Below are 23,778 nucleotides of genomic sequence, written 5' to 3'. Positions count from 1 at the left end.
ACACAACAAAAAGATGCTAAAATTAGCCCAGTGGCTAGGCTAACGCGCCCTCACATGGGGATCCTAACCAGAGCCCTCCAAACATGAAAAAACATACGGGATCAGGCAGGGTGGCTGGCCGCTTTGTGGTGATGGCAAAGTCATGTGGAGGCCATTTTACGGGGACACACGAAAGAGGGAGGGAAAAAAAATCAAACACATACATTCATGGCAATGCTGACAGTTGGGTAAACATACAGAGCTAAAAGACCTAAAATGATCAGTTGTGGTGCATGTGGAGGTTTTGCTGTGAAAAAAATGCACTTATTTCTCCTCTTATAGTACGTGTCTTTCGCCAAAGTCAGTGGACCAAATATACATAAAAGTTAACAAGACTACACTTTGTACTCTTAGGAAATGCAAGTATATATTTGTTAGTCACAATTCAGTTACAATAACATACACTCACTATTTGCAGGAGTTTTTCTCACCGCATGTCAGTTTATTTTTGGTAAAATCAGGAGGTATTAATGATAAGATGTAACCAGTCTTTTATTTAGTAACCGGTAACTCAAGTCCAGACATTAAAATCTCTTAATCTACTTGTAGTACAATTTGACTTCAATGGTGCAATAAATTTTGGTCATTGCAGTTCACTCATGCTTTTGGTACTTAGGGTTGTAATTAAATCTTTGATTGTTTGAAAACTAAAGCCGCCAAAACCATGCATCACCGCACCCACGGTAAATGCAAAAACAATGTACTCAGCGAATTTCTCTTTAACCCGAGCAGGCTGCCAAAATATTAAACTCATATGAGAAAAGCCCAAGTACAACCCAATTTGAAATGTCACTGTTATTATTTTGTGATGATTACAATGGTACTTGTCTACCCTTAAATGCCTTTTAAGGATCATTTTTAACCAAATTTAGGACTATTCTTTTGACAATGTTTATTTTTCTAATTGATCCACTGCAGATAAGCATAAAGGTTAGTGTACATTCAGTCCCATTCAGACAAAGGATTTTATGTAGGAATATGGTTATTACATCGAGTGAAGTTAATCTAATTTTTTTCAACAGGTAAGTAAAAAGACTAAATTAGGTCCAGTGGTAGGTTTAAAGATTTGTTACATCAGAAACATGGACTTTCATGCACAAGAGCTTATTTATTCTGACAAAAAGCGATTTAACAATAGATAAAATAAATTAAATAAAGCGTTTGTGGCAATTACAACCTCACTAATTCAAATTTAAGACTATGTAATGACTTTTAAGGACTAACATTCATAGAATTATATTTTAGACATTTTAAAACTTTTGAGGGACAAGCGCATACGCTGTGAAAAAGAGAAGTGCTCACACTGCACTATTTTTCTGTGTACCAGCAAAGGTTTTGCCCACAGTCACGCAGTATGTCTCTGCTTTACAGTCAGTGCATTATGCATTTATTCCATTTAAAAACTACATGAATATTATCCATACCTCTCCAGTATCGTAGATCCAGACTCTGCCTTCTGAGTCGCCCACAGCCACCTCCTTCCCCCCCGACGACCAGCGGACCCTATTGAGGGCTGAAGCACCCTCAATAGTCACACTGGCAGTTGGCACCTGGTGGAAAACAAATTAAACAATTCAGTTATGATCACATTACATTCATGCCAATCAGATGTTTCATGTAAACTGGGATGTTTGACTTAGACTTTTATGTTCCCAGTTTGTGGTACAGAGCAGTAAACGGTAAACATGTAAATGTACAATGTAAATAGAATTAAAGAACAGAACAATAAAAAGACAATACGAAAAGTCTATGAGCATTATCTGTCAGTAAATAAGATATATATTGCACGTTCTTGTGTATGGTGCCCGGTCTATGAGTTGACATACCCTATAATGCATGTCGCCCTCCTGCAGCTTGTTGAGTTGGGTAATTGCAATAGGAATAAGATTTTTTAGCTCAGATAATTCTAATATTAGGATATCAATACTTTTTATCAATAGGCTGAATACCTATATATATATCTAAATATATATATAATAAACACCACAGTGACACAAGAAAGTGGCAAGACCTATCAGAGCTAAATCTAAATCTAAATTTTTAGAGTGACAGGATTACAGCACATTGTGCACTTTGGATATAAAATAGTATGTGAGCCTCTAATGAGCCACATAAACCTTTATGACACCCAACAATAAATCCATAAAAGCAACATCACCTCCAGGCTGCCGCCTGCAGGCAGGTGGTGTTAAAACTGTTTTCTTTATACTTTCCTCGTTGATGAATGCAGCCTGATGAATGTGAATTTGTTAGTTATACCGCAGCTCAATAAAAAAAACAACAAACAAACATAAAATTCCTTTCATTTTTTAACAAAAAATGCACTGAAATAAAGATGCACATTTGCACATTGTTTCTTGAGTCCTTATTTATTTTCATTTAATGGCCCTAACTGCAGTTTAAGCTATTTCTCCTAATGTTTATTGGAAAATGGGAGCAGTGGGCCATTACAGTCTAATTTACAGAACTAGTTTACAACACCGGCAGCATGACTTTATCCAAATACTCAGGAGCTTAGACAAACATGGCCGTCAAAATTTACAACTTCTCATTCAAATGTGGACACACACGCAGCGCTATTTACTGTATAATAACTGTGCTCATGTTTGCTGTTGCGGGTGAGCTGTTGCTCTTTTTAGTAAACAGCAGTGCTTGTGCTTGCACCTTTAAAAACCTAAAACCATCTGCAGTGTTTCTATAAACTGTTCCTGACATGTGGCAGGCGAGTCTGACACATGTCACCAGTGGAGACAGAGGCCTTGGCATCATGTCGCCTCACACACCGAGCTTCTGCGTATTTAAAGCAGCGCTAACCACAGACTGACTGCCATTAGCCTGCTAGCTTCCACCGCTCCGCCCGAGTGGATCTGAACTGAGCGCTCTAAATTGGCTGTATATGTCTGCGTGCGTGTGCTGGAAATGAGAACCAGGCGCGCCGCAGTGCTCCGCTAGTGTCGTTATGTGTGTTTTTAATATGACGGCAACAATGGACGTCTGTTGCTATTAGACTGACTGTGTATGAGTGAATGTGCGTGCATGTGTTTGGTACATCCGTCTGTGTGTGTCTGAGCAAATGTTTCTCATAAAGCACATTGTTAGCTGAGTTAGGCCGTCGATAATGAACTCTTCCTCTGTCTGTGAAAAGGCGGCTGTTGAGGGGGAGCATGGGAAAATTGTCATATGTGCTGCAGAGGGAAGACACAGCACTAGTGATGGGATCAGTGAGGTAGATTCGGGGTTAAAATAAGAGGAGAGGAGAGAGATTAGATGAGACTGAGATGTAACATAATACTCGAGGAGATGAGAAGTGAGTTTTATATGTGGACGCTATGAAGGGGCTGCAGGAAAATGAGAAGGAGGAGAGTGAAAGAGCATTATGAGCGAGGGAGGAGAGCATCTGTAGAGATGCAGACTTGTATTAAGGTTGAAGGCTCTGTGGGTGTTGTCTCCATGGAAACCAAGTGGGAAGGAGAATGGAGGATCCTTTTATCCCTACTTTTACCTGAGTGATCAAAGGTTCGGTACCCACTCTCATATCAGAGTTGAAAAAGACTATGGTTTTCAGACTCAAGATATCTTTTCACTACGATGCAACTTTTTCTGTCTTGAAGAAATAGTTTAGGTTCTTGTTATTTTGAAAAATCAAACTATTCCATTAAAAAAGCTATTAAATGAATAGGAAACTTTGCACTCTTCATGATGTGCAGAGTAAAATAGCCAAAGATAATTTAGCTGTGATTCCTACTCGCTTAAAAAAAAAAGTTATTTGTTTTATTTTATACTATGGCTCAGTCCCAAAACAGCCCTTGCCCCTACAACTTTACCCTTACCTCTCTATTTTGGATGTCCATGTCTAGGGGAAGGGTGTCTAAATTCTTGTTGGGATAAAGGAATAGGGCCACATGGCACACTCCAAACCCAGTGTCATGAGAAATCATCAGCAAAATAGCTGCACAGGCAACAAAAGCCTCCTACGAATGTGTTTTCTTCACTAATAAAGATTTAAAAGTTGTGATAATCACTGTTTTATCATGGTTTAATGTCATTTCAATGCATTATGGTATTTTCTTTATAACAAACATAATAAAATAAATCTTTAGTAGTTTGCCAATGTCTTGTTAGCTAGCTAGCTGATTTGTGCATGACAGTCCTGAATTTCAAACTGTTTCCATGCCAACATCACCCCCCCTTTGATGGCATATGACGCTGAAGTTTAACTAAAGTCGCTAAAGCTGCTGTACTTGTTACCGCTCGACAAATATAAGTGCAGAGCTGCAGGGCAGGAGCAAAGCCTGCTGTTATTAGCCTACTGAGCATCGCTAGAAGTCGGGTAAGAAGCAGTCTGTTTGTTTGATCGGTTAATAGCATAAAATTGAGGTTGTGAACCAATCGTGAGCATCTATGCTTAACTATCTCGATATATGGCCAACGTAATTGCGATAATACCGTTACTGCCATAGACGTATCTATTTAGGTAAACACTATCGACAATGATTGCAGAAGTAGCAGGGTATTGAGGGGATGCTTTATTGAAAGTATTTGTGATGGTTGGGCGGCAGATCGGAGCTGATCGCCGACGATTAGCTGCTGCTGCCGTTCTGAAGCAGCGCTGAAGGACTATCTCCGTTAGGCTGCTCTGCTGCTGCTCCACCTGGCTGCAATGATTTAACACAACAGCAGCAGCAAACATCAGATGTCGTGCTGTTAAACAGTCCCAATAATCTCACACTGACAGGGAAATGCTTGACTCTGTCATTAAACCCATTGATAAACATTGGGTAAAGTAAGCTGTATGATATTAACAGTTATCAATGTCAGCGTGTGCGGCTCTGTCACAGGCACAGCAGTAGTGTCATCATAAACACAGAGAGAGAGAACCTGCATGCAGCTCTACAATGCAATGAGATTTTACCTGTTTTAAATAGTCAAATCTGCGGTAAAATTGCGATGACTGGACAAAACTGCAAGGTCACGCATAATTCACAGGTGTTGGCTGATTTTACTAAAACTGTTGCAATCGCAACACTGCAAAATCCCGGAGGGACTTGAAATGGGATTGGTTCTATATATTCATTATCTTTATTCAATATTTGACGCTATAATTAAACTGAATAACACGATGATCTTTACTTCACTGGCCTCAAATGCTCTCCTCCAAAAATAAATCCACAGAGAAGGCCGTGGCCTGAACTTTCTCATTTTATTATTTCCATCTCCAGCATGGGACTGCGGACTGAGGGCTGGGGCTCTCTGACTCGTGGTCTCCTGCACATCTGTGTATTTCACTGATGGAACCGAGTGTGGGAGGCAGATGGGACGAGGTGGTGGGGTCCTGAGGTTGCCTGAACGTTGGACAGAGGTTGCATGAATGTTAGAGGAACGTCTGGGTGGGAGCTTGGATGAGGAGCTGTCAACCAGTTTGATTTAAAGCGAGGGCTGCGGGAAACGCCCACAGGGGAATCTTGAACTGTGTGTGTGTGTGTGTGTGTGTGTGTGTGTGTGTGTGTAGGGAGGGCTGTGGAGGGGTTGGTGGTGGTGAGGGGGTTGATGGGAGGGAAAAGGCTTGGGTGTTTGGTTGTGTGGTTCGGGCTGAGGCCCAGCAACAGGCCCTGAGGACACCAAACACACACACGCACATCAACGTGCAAAGAGATGATACTGAAAACACGCCCATAATCAACTATATTCACCCCGCACTGCGCACACACACACACACCTCAGTGTCGTTGTTGAGGTTCCACAGGTCTAAGCGGCCCATGCCATCCACGGCGGCGAAAATCGCAGGGTGTACGGGTGACCACATGACGTCATACACATAGTCTGCGTTGTCCTCAAATGAGTACAGAGGCTTGTTGTGCTGAAAGAGAGAAAAAGAGGATATCTGTAGAGGTGTGTATGGTGAGAAAAAAGCACTGCTTAGAAAAAGAGAGTTGGGGATTACAGAAGATGACACACTGGAGATAGAGAGAGAAGAGAAGAGAGAGAGAAGGAATGGAGAGAGGGAGTGAGTGAGCTTCAGACAGAGTGGCGCTGCCTCAGCCTTGGGGCCTGTCTGGGTGCAGAGCCTAATTAAAAAGCCTAGCACATTCACACAGCACCATAAAACCGCTGGGAGAGATGAAAGGGAGGGCCCCTCCACAAGGTGTACTGTAACCTCAACACAACAGCTGTCTGAGAGGGAGAGGGAGAGATGGGAAGGGATGGAAATAGGAGGAAGAGGAGGGCTGGACAATGGACGAAATATAGGATGTGTGTGTGTGTGTGTGTGTGTGTGTGTGTGTGTGTGTGTGTGTAAAGTCTGACCAATACAGGATTTTTTAGGCCTACACTGATATCAATATTTGAAAGTACAAAAAAATATAAAAGTAAATATGCATCTTTTAACTTAAAATAAAGTTCAATAAGTTTTGTATCCAAGATTTTTATTTGATTGTGAGCGGGATGCTTTATGTTTGAAAAATAGCCTTGTCAGTGCTCTACAATTATCATACTTGACTTCATTACATGTAAGTATTTTCTTCTCTTTAGAACGTCCATACCGATGAGAAAACTGCTGCCTCACATATGATGAATCGAGGTTAATAAACCCCCCAAAGAACTCAAAACAAAAAAAAAATAAAACTGAAGTGCGCTTGACTACAACTACGACTTCAGGGTCTGTCATTCGTTTTTTTTTTTAAAAAAGACCTACATTGTGAAAGCGATGCCTGTAAGTTAGTGGATAGATGTTTTTCAGCAAATTGACTCGTTGCACATTTCGAAAGTCTAGAAGAGTTACACGATTAAACGTTTTATCCCCATTCAAGTTAGCAGAGCAAAAGCGCGGAAGTTAGCCGCATGGCTGGCGAAGTCTCTCGTGCATTTGCTCTGTGGGACAAAAAGCACCAAATAGCTCCCGTAGAAGAAAAACGGTGTTGTCAAATCTCTACCAATGGACGAATTTTTACCATTGCATCATTGCATTCCACTGTTTTTTCACTTTGACCCCAAGCTGTACTGACTTTGTTAACGCAGCCTGTAGCTGAATCCTACTGCTTGTAATGTCATTAAGGATGGAAGATAACTTAAATAAGTGGCTTAGTACAAACGTGTGTGTGTGTGTGTGTGTATCTCCATCTGTCAGAGTGGCTGTTGGGATTCCAGAGGCTCACAAACTGCATTCCTGACAGGTAGAGTGGGAGGGCTGGAAGAGAGGAGACAGGTTGGCTGAAAGAGCAAATGAAGGAATGTAGTCTCTCCCTCTCTCTCCTCCTCTCATTCCTTCTTTTGCTCTTCATCACCTTTACTCTCTCTCTCTCTCCACAGTTGTTCTGAAAGGCTGTGAGACCCACACACAAGATAGCAATGCACGCTCTCTCACACACAAACACAAACAAACAGAGCCCAGACAATTTCAAGCCTCAATTGAACCTGTTTTCCAGCCGGCGAGGTGACAGCAGAGGTCATTTTTATCCACCTCAGTTTCAACTTTCGATCAGCTGAGCGACTCTTGTTTATGTTCTCTCTCTTATCCTCTCCTTGTTTTAGTCACTGTCCCCCAAACACAGACTTTTACTCATCCTCTAGATCTTATGTTTCACATTTCCAAATTGTATTTAAAATATTGCTGTATTTTGACAGTCTGCCTTAATGCAATGTCAATCCATCTTTCTTAAATATGTCCTTTTGGCTGTACACTACAGTTTAACATTACTGTTTTACTGCAGTCTGTCCTTAATCTACCTAACTTAAATAAGGTGATTTGGGTAAATAATCTGCAGCAACAAGTCTTAAAACTAATCTTAAAATTAAACTTAATCCTTATGGCGCCATGCGTGAAGTAACTGTTTGTCATTATCTTTCCTGGGGAGCTTCTAGCACGTTTGAACTGGAAAATCATCACTGACACACTGGATACTGATAGTTAACATCACAGTGCAAAGCCAAGTTTAGAAAATGAATGGATGCAAATTAAAGCTGTAGTTGGTATGAAAAAGAAAAAAGCTTTTTTCATGTTTGCTGAAACTGTCCCCGTATCAAAACAGCACAAAATGTGACAGAGGGAAAAAAAAAATACTCCTCTGGCTTCTCTATTAGGTTACGGTATTTTTTTTTTTAGATATTTTTTCGCCTTTATTTGATAGGACAGAATGTATGAGTGAAAGGGAAGAGAGAGGGGACAACATGCAGCAAAGGGTGGAAGCTGGAGTTGAACCTGTGACCACTGCAGCAAGAACTCAGCCTCTGCACACAGGGCGCCTGCTCCATCCACTGAGCCACTGATGCCCCTACAGCCTTAATACAGGCAAACAAAAACAACCACTCAGAACTGAGGAGCCTCTGACACAGCTGTCAGTCATGTCAATCACTGTGAACTTCAGTCAAACTGTCAAACTAGGCTGCACTGTGCCATGAGAGGTTTTAGCAAATGCCATTGGAGGCAGCAGAAATAAGAGAATGGACATGATTCTTATTCAGACAGATCTGTTTCATGTACTTCTTTAAAAATATTGTGACAGTTTCAACAAATATGACACTAAGTGAATTTTACAAAAGCCTTACGTTAAAGCATTTAATACTTAAGATGTTAATTTGGCTTTAGACCATGCCATAAAAATCTGCTAAAATCCCATAGAAATGATACAACTAATAACTTTTGATGACGATAATCAACACTTTAGCATTTGCTGTCTCAAAATTCAAAATGTAACAGAGTCTGACAAGAAAACCACACAACACTTGGACTTTCAGAGGGATCTAAAACATCTACCTCTGTTGCAGCCAGAGTCATAAAATTTCATTGCTTCCATCCTGGCGGCATCACAAACATCACACTAGCTCGACAGCTTCACAGCACATTTCATAAGCATGCATTGAGGGGACTGAGATGTCCACAAATGAGAAAATGTTTCACAAACAGTGCTGGAAAAGAATACCACACCAAAAATCCTTAAGTGAAGATCAAAAGTACAGTCTCATTTTTGGCACACACAGGCTTGTTAACAATCACCTGCACAGACTGAGATGCAGGCCTTTAATTAACTTCTTAAGAGAGCAAAAGTGGAGCGATTATATTCCATCCAATCACTTAGTAGACGCTGGTTTTGGGGTCAAGAGAGCACGACGGTTCAAGTTATGCACAATCATAAACCCACTCCCAGCTGTCGCGACGTCTTCACACTCTGGCCAACTCCAAATGTTTTCACTAACCACAATATTTGCACCGCCGAGCATGAAAACATCAGGAGACTTCTGTGTGACGGCCTTTTTGAACCGTGAGGGCAAACGTGAATGCAAAGAGAATTCACTGCAAATACATACGTGTGTTACAACAGTTGGGTTGAAGGCAAACCTCAGGGGGATTTTAGGTAAGCAAAGGCAGCTTGCTTAAGGTGCATGTGAGGCATGTGTGGTGTGTCTATATTTGCACACACACACACACACACACACACACACACACACACACACACACACACACACACACGAATAGACACACAGTCAGGTATGCCGCCTGCCCAAACACAAATATGGGTTATGTGGGATAAGAGACAGACACGCATTCCTGCGGTGCCCTTTAAAGGAAAGGGAATTCCCAAATCCTGAAAAATAACACGCTCTTCTGATGAAAATCCACAGAAATGTTTTAATATGTGTCACGGGACCCTTCGCACAAGAGTTATGGACTTGCTGCATGCAAAACATGAGCTAAAACTCATCAGAGTGCTTTACTGCCTGTCACAGTCAAGGATGAAGGCTGTAACTGGATCTTGCATAAAGCTGGAGGTATTATGCAATATGCATTATGTATTTTCCTTGTACTGAATAGGTCTCTCTTTGATTTTTGGCTGTTTTTGCCATTTGCCACCCTGCTCGTGCTGATCCCTCTGTCCGTAAATGTTAGCATCACCTTCAGTATTAACCATGTAATTCTTTTGTCTTTAACATACCTCCTTGCCCTCACTGCTGACTCGACAATCCATTTCCCCCTCTCTCACTATTTTCTTTCCTTCCTTCTTCCTATGTTTGCAGACTGCATCACCTGGTCAAAGTTGTGATATGGTTTAATTTAGGGTGCCTGCACTGTAAAGTGCAAACACACTATACATTATTTGTTGTGCTATTAAGGTAGATGCTTTCAGAATGAGCTACTCTACTGTTGACTGTATTCATAGAGGTAGTAGATCATTCAGATAGATACTCCATACCTGAAAGAATGACCTACTCAAATTTGAACTACTTTTATAGGATTAGTAGGTCATTCTGATAGATATTAAAAACCTAAAAAATTGACTTTTTTGGCTACATTTATTTAAGTAGTAGATCATTCTCACAGATGTTCTCTACCTGACAGAATAATCTACTCTATCTTTAATTACATTTATAAGGGCTAAGGATAATAATGACCTTCTCATTTCTATAAATGTAGTTAAAAATAGAGTAGTTCATTCTGTCAGGTAGGGAATATCTATCAGAAAGACCTACTACCTCTATACATGTAGTTAAAAGTATGGTAACTTCTCGTGTGAGATTGGAAATAACTATCAGAATGGCCTACTTGAAATGTAGTTCAAAAAAGAGTAGCATCTATCAGAATTACCTACTTCCTCTATAAATGTAGTTAAAGTAAAGTAGCTCATTCTGTTAGGTAGGAAATGCCATCAGAATGACCTACTAATTTTATAAATGTAGATCAATTTGTCAGAAAGGAAAAATCCATCAGAGTGACCTACTACTTCTATAGGTAATCCCTAAACTTTTAACTATACTTCTAGAGGTAGTAGGCTATTTTGATAGATAATTTCTACCTGACAGAACATTTATCTACATTCATACAGGTACATACAGTAGTTCTGATAGATATTCCCTACTTGACAGAATGTCTTACTTTATTTAAGTACATTAACAGGATAAGTAGGTCACTCTGATGACATTTCCTTCGTGACAGAATGAGCTACTCTACTACTACTCATTTTTGAGGATAAGTACTCCTTTGACAATGAAATGTCTCATCTTAAAATCCTGAATTTTCAAATGCACCTCAGCACACTCTTCCTTTTCTTCGCCACCACGACCACAAAAGTGTCTTTGAATGTATTAGCTAACTTTTCAATTCTCAAACACTCACTTTGACAGAAACAGTGACAGTTTGCTTTTTACTGCCACTGAACTGCCGCCAAATGGAATTCATCACATCGGTTTGAAAGGAGAACAAATGCCCTGAGTGGACGAGGTCACTCAAATACCAGCGAGAGGAGGAGTGCCCGCCTCTTGAGTGTGCCTGCGTTAGACTCACTAAGTGCACCTCAGGGAATCTGACTGACTGAGGTGCACAGAGTTTAGGATCTGATGAAGTCTGAATGATATGTGAAGCTGATCTAATTTAACCATTACAGGGTTAAGGCAGTGTCACAGTGAAAAACTTCTGAATGAGTTGTGTGCAGTTTTTATGAACTAAAATCAACAGCTATCAGTTAAGAAAACTAATACTGGTTGTAATTCTGATACTAGAAGACGAACTAAATGATTTAAATAAATGCCTGTTCACATCATATTTGCACAGCATCTGTGTAATTATTATTATTCTTTGTCCTGAAGTAACAGTGAGAAATTTTGCACTTTTACTGTGAGGGCAGTGAGGAATCAACTGAAGAGGATTTTTTTGCCCTAAGTTCGGCCTCAAAGGCAATCATTCCACCGATGTTTTGAGGTCATCGATCTTCTTTCTGTTGCACTGGCTGTTAACCTATTCTGTACCATTAATGTGTAACACATCTATCTGCTACTGAGCTACAATTGATTTTTTTTTTATCATTTAAAGCTTCTATTGAGATTTTCAAATGAAGCTTTGAATGTCTTTTGTTATATTTTATGATGGCATCACCGTAAAAACATCCTTGAAAAAAATCCTTATTTCGAATAAAGTGATTCTTCAGATTAATGAGCTAGCCTTTTCTTATTAAATCAAATTTTTTTTTATGTAAGACTGATGGTACTGTTAAATTGCTGCTAGAGTGCACAAAATGCAAGTGCGCGCCGTGTGTGTCAACCTGGGGGTCTGATAGGTTTGCTTAAGTTTACAAGACACTGTCAGGGATTCAGGAAGGTGAGTAAAAAAGTGAAAAGCAGTGTTCCAAGAAAGTCATTAACAGCTTACAGAAACATTGCATGCAATAGTCCACCTTCCACCTTCTCCTCCACTCTTTGTCATCCTCTCAAACACAGATGTGTAAACACAGACACACACACGCAGGCACCTTATCTTAGTCCTAAGTCCTGACAAATGTGGCAACTTAAATGCAGACAGCTGACAGTTTGTGCGTGAGGTCAGGTTTGGGAGGCTGATTAATGCATATTTTTGCAGGTTCTGTGCTGCAGGTTGGCTTTTATAACTGGTTGGATCACATTACTAGTTTGGATCACTCGAGTTGGAAATAATCCCATGCAGCTGCTACAAATAGTATGACACTGACAATATTAGTAAAACCTATCTTTATCTGCAACTGCATGGAAATACCAGGTCCAAACAAATTATATGACTTTCAAAAGATGAATGAATACAATTTAAAAAAAAGAACCTCTGTAGCTTCGTATTTGAATGATTTGGAATTCAAATGTCAACATAATGAATGAAGCTTCGAAGTGTCAAGCTATTCAGTACAGATCTGAAAGCTACAGTATAATAAATAGATCTTACTGAAGGTGGCACACAGACTTATACCTGACAGACTAAAGTCCGGTCAAAATATTTAAGGCTCCAAAGCCCTAATTGTGTCACTATTATGGAATCATTTCACTACACCCACATACTATCCATACACACAGTAACAGAATTTATCCAGTTTATTCTCACACACACGCACGCGCTCGCGCATAGAGACACACAAGTATAATGAGAAGATTTTCCAAAAAGTTGCTCACCTATAGTACTCAGCTTCCTCCCTTCACCAACTAGTTTAATCTCACTCTCAACTTTCTCTCTCTCTCACACACACACACACTTTCCCTCTCTCCCTGTATCTTCTTGGAGTCCACAATCAACCCCCCACACATCTTTTTTTCTCACTTGCACACACATACACACATACAAAAACATACACACACCATACCTTGGTGCTCCAGAGTTTGACGGTCCAGTCAAAGGAGGATGTGATGAAGAGGTGGGAAAAGTCGACGGTGCCCACTGCGCTGTGACAGCTGATGCCCGTCACTGGCCCCTGGTGGCCCTCGAACATCTCGCAGATACCCGCTTTGCTGCAGAGGGTGGACACAGGTGAGACAAACAAAACTAAACTATGTGGTTCTGCAGTGTTTTAGTGGTCTTAACATGTTTAAATACAAAGAGGTGAAGTGGTATGCATCTTACAGAAATTAATTTTCAGCACAGTGAGGGAGCTTTGACAACAATTACCTCCCTCAATTGATGGGAAAAGCTTCAATTGTATGTTTCTAAAATCATTCAAATACTACTTATAATTCTTGGACCTTTTACTCATCCTTTTCTTTGCATTTGTTGCGTTATAAACTTTTTTTTGGAATTATTTTACGGTGATGTTTTAATTCTAGAATATCCAAGCAAATAAAATGGGCCAGTCCAAACATACAAAGTGAACAAGCAAAGATTTATCTGTAATGTTTTTTTTTTTTTTTTTGGTGTATGAGTCCACCAACCTGCCATGTCTGGATGCAGTGTACACAGTGCCCTCCTCACTCCCGACCACATAATTATTAACGTCTCCTGTGGGAAAAGCCATGCCTGTCACCGCCACAGGTTTGGATTTATTGTACACCAGTTCCATGGTCTCCTACAGCACATGAACACACAGAAGTGTGAGATTACTTCATACACACACTCACAAGCACAATACACATCCGGCAGCAGTTATAGAAAATATGTACATGTGGACTACTAGGATGCATGGACACTAAAACTCAAATTGTTTTAGTATGTTATGTGATGAGTGTATTTTGTACCTGCGGCTGAGAAAGCATGTCCAGACTCCAGGAGCACATCCTGCCATCTGTAGACACAGTGATCAGGTTGTTGGCATTCTGGGTGCCGACCACGTTCACGCAGTACACTGGGTGCTAAGACGCACAAAGATAAAGACACACATGTGCATGAATACAATAGGTGAGGTCAATGGAATAACAGATAATGCTATATGCTTTCAGTATCTCGTACTTTACCTCTACTGTTACATGACTACAACATTTCCTCCTTAAATGCTTGTTATTCTGCCTCATATTGCGATCATAATCATAAATCCTTATTAGTCTAATTGTTTAGAGGCATAACATATTAATGCACATTTGTCATTATTTAATAAACAAAGGATAATTCCTAACTGCAGGAAACTGTGACATATTTCAATAATTTGATTTGCTAATATTAATAAAATTAGATTTCAAACATGGTCCTGAGATAATCATGTAATTTTTCCCTCAAACACATGACATCATTAGAGACTTTGTACAGATGCAGCAGGCTCACATGCCAGCATGCAATCGGTCCTTACGACAGCAGTGTGTGAAACCATGATGTCATTACTGGGCAGTAATTGATTTGTGCAGCACAAAGAATCCATTCAGCAATCAGCACCATGCTAGCTGGCTGCACTCACTGAGCAGAGAGGACGAGAGTGGCAGCTTCATTGTTGGAGTTTAAACCTAAAGTGTGGACGACGTGAAGCAGTTTTTGCATGTGTGTGTGCTTACATGCCTTCTGTAGCTGTGATTATGAATGGCCGCAGGTCTTAAGATATTGCTGTGTATATTGGTTGGTAATTTGTTGTGGGCCAGTGAATTCACCATAGTGTCCAACCTGATCTGTCCTATCAGTCATGTTGAAAATGTGACTGCTCCAGTAAAGAGTGTGTGTGTATGTGTGTGTGTGTGTGTGTGTTTGTTTGTGTGTGTGTGTGTGTTTGTTTGTTTTCTATTTCTGCAGGGTTGTTTTGCTCTGAGAATGACAGATTAATGATTTGATATAATAAAAACACAAGAAGCTTTTTCATTTAGGTCAGAGATTAATTTTAAAGTGACATCCAACAATAGCTTATTTTGTTAGACAAATGGTCAAAAATCAAGATATTCCACTTGTAATCATATAAATCAGGGGAAGTTAGGGGATTTTCACCCTTTAGGAGCTGGAACTAACAAATAATTGGCATTTTTGATTGATTTACTGATAATTATATTATCACATTACCACCTCTCCTGGTCAACAAACGGTCAAATCATTTCAGCAATGAGTAAAAGTGCAAAGCTTGTAAAAAAATTTAGAAAGAGCTTGAAAACTGAAGCAAAAATTTGATATTTTTAACTAAAAACATCAGCTGTGCCTCATTCTACCAGTATTTTGAGTTGCAGTTTCTTGTGCTGATGTCTTACAGTGTGTGCAGCAGCGGACAGAGGAGTCCTCTGGACAGGGGTCCGACGGTGACTGCGATTGTCCCACAGGACGATCTGTCCTGAGTAAGTCCCCCCCACCACCAGGTTGGGATGAAACCTGGCGAAGCCCACAGATACTACAGGAGACTGAGGAGAGAGAAGAGGAGAGGATGAGATAGCAGAAACACTGCATATTACTCAGGTTTGAGATTATTTTATGGAAACATATCTGATATAGCGTGTACTGACAGGACAGGGTACATGGTTAGAGTAAAAATTGTTTGGTGGGGTGAAATGTGGAGATAGAACAGAAGACAGTGAGAAAAGAGCAAAAACAAAGAAAGATATGAGGCGAAAAACGGTAACGCTAGACAGAGCGTGAGTGAGAATGGGTGATCAAGGCATCGTGATGGGTGGCAGAAACCGGGAGATAGATGGTAGAGGGGAGATGATGAGTTTGGCTACAGTGAGGGTCCACTGAGGAGAGGAGAGAGGGTTGACGCTGGGGCAGGGACCAGACAAAGAGGGGAATTGTAGTCCTCTTCTCCCAGCCGTTTCACATTACAGCATCAAAAACCCCAGCAGCCACTGGAGCGCTCACTGCAGCCTCCATCATGACAAGCGCACCCTTGAACTCCCTCCCTCCCTCCCCAATGCCGTGTTTATTGAGTCTTGGTTCCTCTTCAGTGCTCATCCCATATGGGCTTCTGTGTGCAGCAGCTAGCGTTCCCTGACCCAGAGTCACTCAAGCATCTGTGCTGTGGAGTTATGAGAAAATGTTTCAGCATCATTTCGCTACAGGAGGGTAAGTGGTGTTATGCATTGACAAATCCATCCATCCATCCATCCATCCATCCATCCATCCATCCATCCAGTAAGCAGCATAATCATGTTGAGAGGAGCAATAATTTACAGGCGAGACAGGGCCAAGAGAGCATTAAACAAGATGCTAGCAGACACACATCACAATTAAAAACATGCAGGGTGCATTTCGCAAAAGCACTGTTGCCCAATACCACCATAGATTTTGTCGGGAGAACCGTGGCTGACAGTTTTAGTGTTCCAGAAAACGGTATGTCAGACGGTTTGTTGCTGGGACAACAGCTCTGAGACGGTGTTTGAGGCAAAGTTTGTCATTAATTATCAGGATCCTCCTGAATGAATCACTGTAGTCAATGTTTGCAAGATTTACGAGAATACATTGACGATATAGTTTTCATTACAATTGTTGTAAATGGTTGGTGGCCTTACCCCTAATGACACTGCTACTTTGAATTGGTGGTTTGATAGACTATAATGGATATGATTTCAATATTATGTAAAAGAGAAATTCCAAACTCATATGTAATTAACCTAATGAGGAAAAAAAACCTCTGCCGGGTGGCTGCCCGCTCCTCCATCTGATCACAGCCAACCCAGACAATTCTTGTAATTATCGTGTGATTATCAAGGAGAAATAACCAAATCAGCAAAACATCTTTCAATAAACACAATAAAAGTGGATGTAGCTGGATTGCAGAGAGCTGAGCTCAGTGGAATTGTCCCTACCAGCTCGCGTCAAGGTGGTGGCGAAAAAAACTAAAACAGGGACTAATTAATCTCGTATCATTCCTAAATTTCGTGGATCACAACATATCAGGTATGGGATTAATCTGCAGGTGCCTCCAGTTCAAAAAGAGTCAGTTTGTCAGTTTTTGAGCAATGACAAAGGGCAAAGGCTTGCTGTTTCTAACCAAGCAAATGATCATTTCATCAAGCACTGATCATTTCAAAACATCAATTTTACACAAGACACTGTAATGTAATGTGGTCATGGCAGTTTGGGCTGTTGTTATTAGATAGGTAAGGAATCCAACAGTGAGAGTTAATGTTTAGGAAAAACATTATATTTGTCTCATTATTTACTTATTTTTCATTTCTTTTTTCATTTAGTTCTCCCCCTCTCTCTCTCTGTCCCTGCCACCACACCATGTGCGGAGCAGCCAACTCCAAACCCCAGTTCGTTTTGAAAGGAGAAAACAAACCAGAGGGAAAGAAAATACTGCACACTCCTTCTCGCTCTTTTTTGTTTCTTCTGAGGAGTCACGGCTTCCAGACGAATGGCTCGGCGAGTCGCTTAAGATGTCAAGGATGAAAATAAACTGAACTTTAGTGGTAAAAATAAAGTTCTTTGTCAGCTGGCAAGGAGGCACTCTCCAAAAGTTTATTTACATGGTCAGATAAAAGAGGAATTAAGTTTATTTGCATGTACTATCACACAAGATTTGATGGCCATAGATAAAAATAAAATAAAATATGGGTGATTTGCTTTGTCAGATTTATTTTATCAGTAAAATGTTCAGCAGAAGCCCCAACTTTTGCGTTATGAGTTATGTCCAAAGCATATGCGACCGAGGCGGAGTAGACAAGAAAAAAGACCGTTTTGTACTCTATTTATCTCTACCATGGGTGTTATGTTTTTTGTTTAGTTCACTTGTTTTGTTTGTAAGCAAGACAGAAAAACTACTAGTCTGATTTTCATTAAACATCTTGGGCCAAGAGATAACTCATACAGTTTTGGAGTTGATCAGAATAATAACAGGGCTCATACACAAATTATTTTTCATTTTCGTTCACAGTACGACACGGGCCATTTGGCCTCGGGGGAGGTCTGAGCTCTCCGAGTGCCCTTCTAGTTTCTAAATCAATTTGGACAATTTCACAAAATATTCCTAACCTGGCCTGTGTTTACGAAAAGTAAAACTACTTCAGGCCAAATGTCAAGATGACACACTCACACTCAAATACATCTGGGTGACTTAAATTCAGCTAGATAACTTCTAACATCATAGAGTTTTGGGATTATCTTTACACTCTGTGGTTCCTGACAGGCTGCCATCTGAGGTCGACCCTGCTCCATCAGACTCCATCAGCAGGCTAATGAACGCAAGTCATGTCCTCTCTGTCATTTCTCTGCACAAACACACACATCCTCTAAATAGGTCGTGCACATGGTTCAACCACCACAACCATTTATCAAAAAGTAGGGAAACTCTAAATGATATTTGGCCTCTGGAAGAGACAGGAAAGCAGAGTGAAAGGAGGATTAAAAATACCTAAATAGCTGAATGTTTCTTGATTCTGATCTCTTCTTCCACAAATGGAGAGTTTGACATTTTGGTTTTCCCGCAGAGAGTTATACGTGAAGATTGATAGAATTGTTATTTTCTAAGATAAGCTAATCGACTCAACATGTTTCCTAAAAATATTACAACCACTTACATCTTTTACTACTGTCTTTTTCCTCCATCATCCTAAAGAGATAGAAACCACAAGGCTGCCATAAAAGTGTCATTTCTCATTTAAATTTTAAACATCTTAGTCTATATTGTACTCCAGATTGTTCCAATTTGACAGGATATTACCTCAAATATATTGATACTGTTTTCTTTAAACTCACTACAGAGGCCTCCCTGTCTTTGATCTTTTCTGTAAAGATGAATATGACCCTATTTTGACGATTAACACCATCAAAAAAAATTTAAAACAAACACAAATCCACAAGTGCAGACACGAATAGAAAACATCCCTGCTCTCTTCTCTTTCTTGTCATTCTTCCACCAGTTATCACGCTAAATAAACATCTCCCCCCCACATGAGTAATGACAAAGAGAAGCCAAATTAAATCAAGAGCCTCCTCTATTTGCTCCATATGTTAGTTTAACTCCTAAGCCCTATCAGTGTCCCCATCTTAAGAGGAAAAATCCTGACTAAACTCTGAATCCACTCTTTGAGAAACCACACGTTATGCCATCATTCCCCTCATGTACTGTCAGGCTTAGTGAAAGAGCTACTGAAAATTAGCCCGGCTTTGTCCCCGAAAGTTCACTTTGAGGCGTCTGCCAGCAGCGACTTGGACTTGACATGAAAGCAGTTCCCCCTAAATGCTTCTAATCAAATGTCACATCAGCACATATGTTTTGTAGCTCTATGCCTTTTACAAGCACTGTATGTCATTTGGTGCTGAAAAAAGATCAATTTGTCCCGCGCTATAAGGAAGTTTATGATTTAAGCTCAAGGGGAATTGGTTGACACTCTAAAGCGGATTCTCAATTTGAATGTCATGTACGAAATTAATGACTGAGTTTAGCGCTGAATTATGGAGCGCTTGGTTATGTTTCTGCTGGATTTCTGTAGTCTTTCTGTTCTCTTTTTATTCATTCACGAGCCTCTGCCGTCAATGACTCAAAAACTGCTTTTGCATCTATTAGAGGGGATTTATTTCGCAGTGTGTAAACATGACTGTATGAAATACTTTGTAAGTAAAGCTAATATTCTGAATTAAAGGAAAAGTTTGGGGAAATGTGCATATTCACTTTCATGCTGAGAGTTTGATGCGAAGATTGACATAACTCTTATGTCCGGGTAGTTCAGCAACCACCAAGTTTCTGGACCAAGATATAGTCGAGTACATAACCTAATTAATATATTGTTATTTTTACATCTTAGCCAAAAGTATCAGTATCATGTGTTTTAGTGTTGTCACTATATTGGAATTTTTAACTTCAATGATTTGAAAAATATCGACACTCAATGCCATTTTCGATATCACTGGGATAACTGACATTGAGGGCATACAATTACACAATTATTTTTTTTTTTTATAAGAAGATAATATAACAAGGCTATAACATGACAAAAATAGGGCTGCACTAATTATTTACAACTTTATTTACAACTTGTGAGAACTGATTCATACAAGAATGACATAACTGTGACCATAAATATGCTTGTGATTACACTCAATTAAAGGGATAAGAATGATTATATGTCATACAACTACAGAACAGACTTTAGAAACTCTAATTTTGCATGTATATTTTTCTCTCACATTTTTGATTAATCTGTCTGTCATTTTCTCTGATAATCAATTACTTTGTCAATAATATTTAAGAAAATAGTGAAACTGTGTATCTTCCCAGAGCTCAAGATGACGTCTTCAAACAATTTGTTTTGCCTGACCGACAGTCCAAAATTTCAAAGCTTTTAAGTGAATTATCATGTATTACAAAGACATTAAATTCTAACATTTATGAACCATGAAACCAGTCATGTTTGACATTTTTGCTTTAACAAAAGATTAGAACAGTTACTTATCAAATTAGTTGCAAAGTAATTTTCTGTCAGTCATCTAATTGATTAAGCCAATAATCGTTGCAGCTCTAGACGACAATAATTCTTACTTTAACAGCAGAAAGACTTTAATTATATTAATTAATTTAATATATTAATTAATATATTGATAACATGAGAGAGCGAGAAAGTGCTGCTGTTACCGGCGTATTGATACTGTGGAAAGCAAATATGAAACAGTTTTAAACAGTTTCATTGATATGTACCAATAAATCAATATTTTCGACAGCAATAAAGTGTTTAAAATAATTTGATGTCTGTAAATTATTCATTCAAGATTATTAAAAGTGCTGAAGGGATTAGAAAAAATAATCAAAGGTTGCACAAATGAAACAACAAGGAACAAAATCAACTGTCCCTAAACCTTTGGCTGTTACAGCTTTCTCTCTGGCAACAAATCCACCACATGACTGGAGGCGTTCAGGACTTTTTCTGTCCCAGCTCTGCATGCAGGTTGTAAATTCAAAAAAAAAAAAAAAGTAGCCCATTTTGTGGTTTTGGCTGTGGTATTGAAAAAGGAATAGAATATTGGGGGTGGGAGGATATCAAAACAAGTATATAAGTATAAGTAAAATTCTGTTATTGTGACAACCCTACAAACGAGTTACAACATGTGAGCTTAAGAGATGCTGTTACATCGGACAGAGACACGCTAACGTTTCCTGCTTCCAATCTTTGTGCTAAGGTTAATTAGCTTGTAGCTTCACACTTTACGTGCAGACTTGAGAGTAGTATCCATTTTTTAATCTCTAAAAGAGGCATCTTTCCCCAAAATATCAAACTTTTACTTTAAATGAAATGCAGCCACGCTTCTCCCATCCCCTGCAGCTCCTCTTCATTTCAGATTGATAAGTTTGGACATATCAGTCACACGAGCACCACATCTGTCTAAATAACACCTCAACAACTCTCGTGTCGACAACACTCCTGCTATGATTGCATCCCCATATCAGGGCTGATTCGATACCGAGCCTGACATTTCATTTCCAAACGCAGAGTGGCTCTGTGGATGGTTCTCATCTCACATGCAGCGCGGGTCAGACACCTGCCAAGTCGTCTCCTGCCAGCCCCAGACGGAGAGGATGTGGGAAGTGACAGCTCCCGGAAGAAAAAGCAGCGGAGAGAGTCACTTCGGTATATTGGGCCTGAGATGAATTGTGGAAGTTTTACAGGGAGACGCTTGCGCAGTCCGAACAGTGGGTTTCATTTCTCTCCTCGGGCAAGGTCTGCTGTGTGTGTGTGTGTGTGTGTGTGTGTGTGTGTGTGTGTGTGTGTGTGTGTGTGTGTGTGTGTGTGTGTGCGTGCGTGCGTGCACGCATGAGGGAGAAACTCACACACACAAAGTATCGTCTACCATATCTCACACAGGCTCACGAGGGTAAGTGCTTCTGGCAGCTCTTATTATATTGATGGGAAGTGTTGTGTAGAGGATAATACACACATGGTAGGCCCTGATGAAAGATGGCACCCAGCAAGGGATTAGGGAGGTTCGAAGGAATGACAGAGAGAGAAAGAAAGTTAGAGAGGCGAACACTCCCTCCTTTGTTGCCTCCTCCTCTCACTCGTTCTTTCCTCGGGCAACAAACTGTTGCTTAAGTCGGCTTGGGAAGGCTGAAATGGAGCAAGAGTGCTATGGTGAGAAGAAAAGGGGAGGCGGGGGGCTGATGGGGCACGCCAGACAGTATATCCTCCCGAGTAGATCCACGCTCCATCCCACCCCCCACCCCCTCGCTCACCGCACTCATCTGTTTTCCACTCTGCCTTATCAGGACCAGATGGATCTGACTGTCTTTCCTTGCATCCCCTCTTCTCAATCTGCCCCCTCCTCCCAACCACCTTTCCCCTCCCTTTCTCCCCCTGGCTTCGCTCGTTTATGACACCCCACGGATTTTGTCACTCTGTGGTTTCTGGCAAGGAGAGACAAATACCGAGCCGAGTCTCAATTTCACCAGGCAAAGAATGAGGGTTTGACGGAGTACAAGCACGAGGAGGAGGCTCTGGGAACACAAACAGGCCTTTCTCTGCCTCCTATGGCTCCTATCCCTTTATTTTCCATATCTTGTTTGTTTTCTTGGCTCATATTTCATACTTTTGCTGGTTTGTGGCTTTAATGGTGGATTTGTGTTGCAAATATAATGCTTGTTTGACTCATCCATACAGTGCTCTATTCTGTTCTGATAGTGAAACTAAGAAGATAGATGCTACCAGTACTTCCTCAGGTTTGTTTTCCAAAGAAATTCAGTTCAGTCGCAATATTGCCACACTTGCCAAACTTGAGTAATTTTAGAGAATGTAAACAATGTAAAATAATCTAATATAATCCAGCAGCCTACGGATTCAATCCTTTAATTCCTGTTTAACACGTAGGGCTGGATATCTTTTGATAGTTTGTCATGGTTTTAGGGGTTTTGTTATACTGTGGACTTTGTTTGGGGGTTTTGTTTTCTAGTCTTTAATTATTTTTTTTTTGTTTTATTTTCTTAGTTTGTATTTTTACTCCTTGTGTGTCACCCATGCTTTTTCTCTGTGTCTCTCTGTGTCTCCTGTCTCTGTGTTCCCCTAATTGTGTCCCTCTGTCTCTGTTTCCCTGATTTATTTCACCATCCTCTGTGTTTCCCTGTTCCGTCACCTGAGTTCCCAGTTTGTTTTAGTGCAGTTTTTGTTCATGTTTTATTTGTACTTTGGATTTTTGTTCACCTGTTGTTTTTTTTTGTGGATGGATAATCTTCAACATTAAAGCTCGCTTTTAGTTTGTACTTCTGGCTCCCTTTTTGTTTGTTCTGCATTTTGGGTCCTCATCCTGCCTCACATGTGATACATTTTTGGATACATGTGCCAAAGCAAGACTGGAGATTTTTGTACTTATCAACAATTCTTCTTTTAATACCTTAGTTCAAATAGTTTTTGGGTTTTTTTACCTTTAGGAAACAAACTTATTTGCTTTCTTGTTGGCGACCTCACAGTGATGAAATAGTCCAGCACAAACAGAAACCCCCATAAAACTTAAATTTGTTCTTGCACTTAAGACTTAGACGAATGAGTTGCAGCATGTTAATTAGTGAGCTTCAAGCCAAAAACACACCTAGCATCCACAAAGTAAGGCCTGCGGCGAGCTGCCATGCAATTGCTATGGAAAGATGTGACGCCCGCTCCAAGCTGCGGCTGTTTGATTCTGCAGCAAAGTGCAGCCAAACTAAA

At 40.2% G+C, this 23,778-nt stretch overlaps 1 protein-coding gene across 17 annotated transcripts in view; it reads right to left on the bottom strand.

Annotated features, from left to right (window-relative positions):
• Positions 1–23,778, bottom strand: part of dync1i1a (dynein cytoplasmic 1 intermediate chain 1a) — a 67,946-nt gene that overhangs the window by 3,859 nt on the left and 40,309 nt on the right. For all 17 annotated transcript variants that reach the window (XM_088089922.1, XM_088089923.1, XM_088089927.1 and 14 more), the window contains 6 exons: positions 15,409–15,555; positions 13,990–14,103; positions 13,687–13,820; positions 13,125–13,269; positions 5,756–5,896; positions 1,464–1,589 (listed from right to left, as the gene is read on the bottom strand). In XM_088089922.1, the coding sequence (XP_087946048.1) occupies positions 1,464–1,589; positions 5,756–5,896; positions 13,125–13,269; positions 13,687–13,820; positions 13,990–14,103; positions 15,409–15,555 (807 nt within the window). The remainder of the gene's footprint in view (positions 1–1,463; positions 1,590–5,755; positions 5,897–13,124; positions 13,270–13,686; positions 13,821–13,989; positions 14,104–15,408; positions 15,556–23,778) is intronic.

This window comes from Plectropomus leopardus, chromosome 17 (genome assembly GCF_026936395.1).
Source record: "Plectropomus leopardus strain MGB_pleo_1.0 chromosome 17, ASM2693639v1, whole genome shotgun sequence".
In the NCBI taxonomy this organism is placed as follows: Eukaryota; Metazoa; Chordata; class Actinopteri; order Perciformes; family Serranidae; genus Plectropomus; species Plectropomus leopardus.
This window is presented reverse-complemented; position numbering and strand designations above follow the sequence as displayed.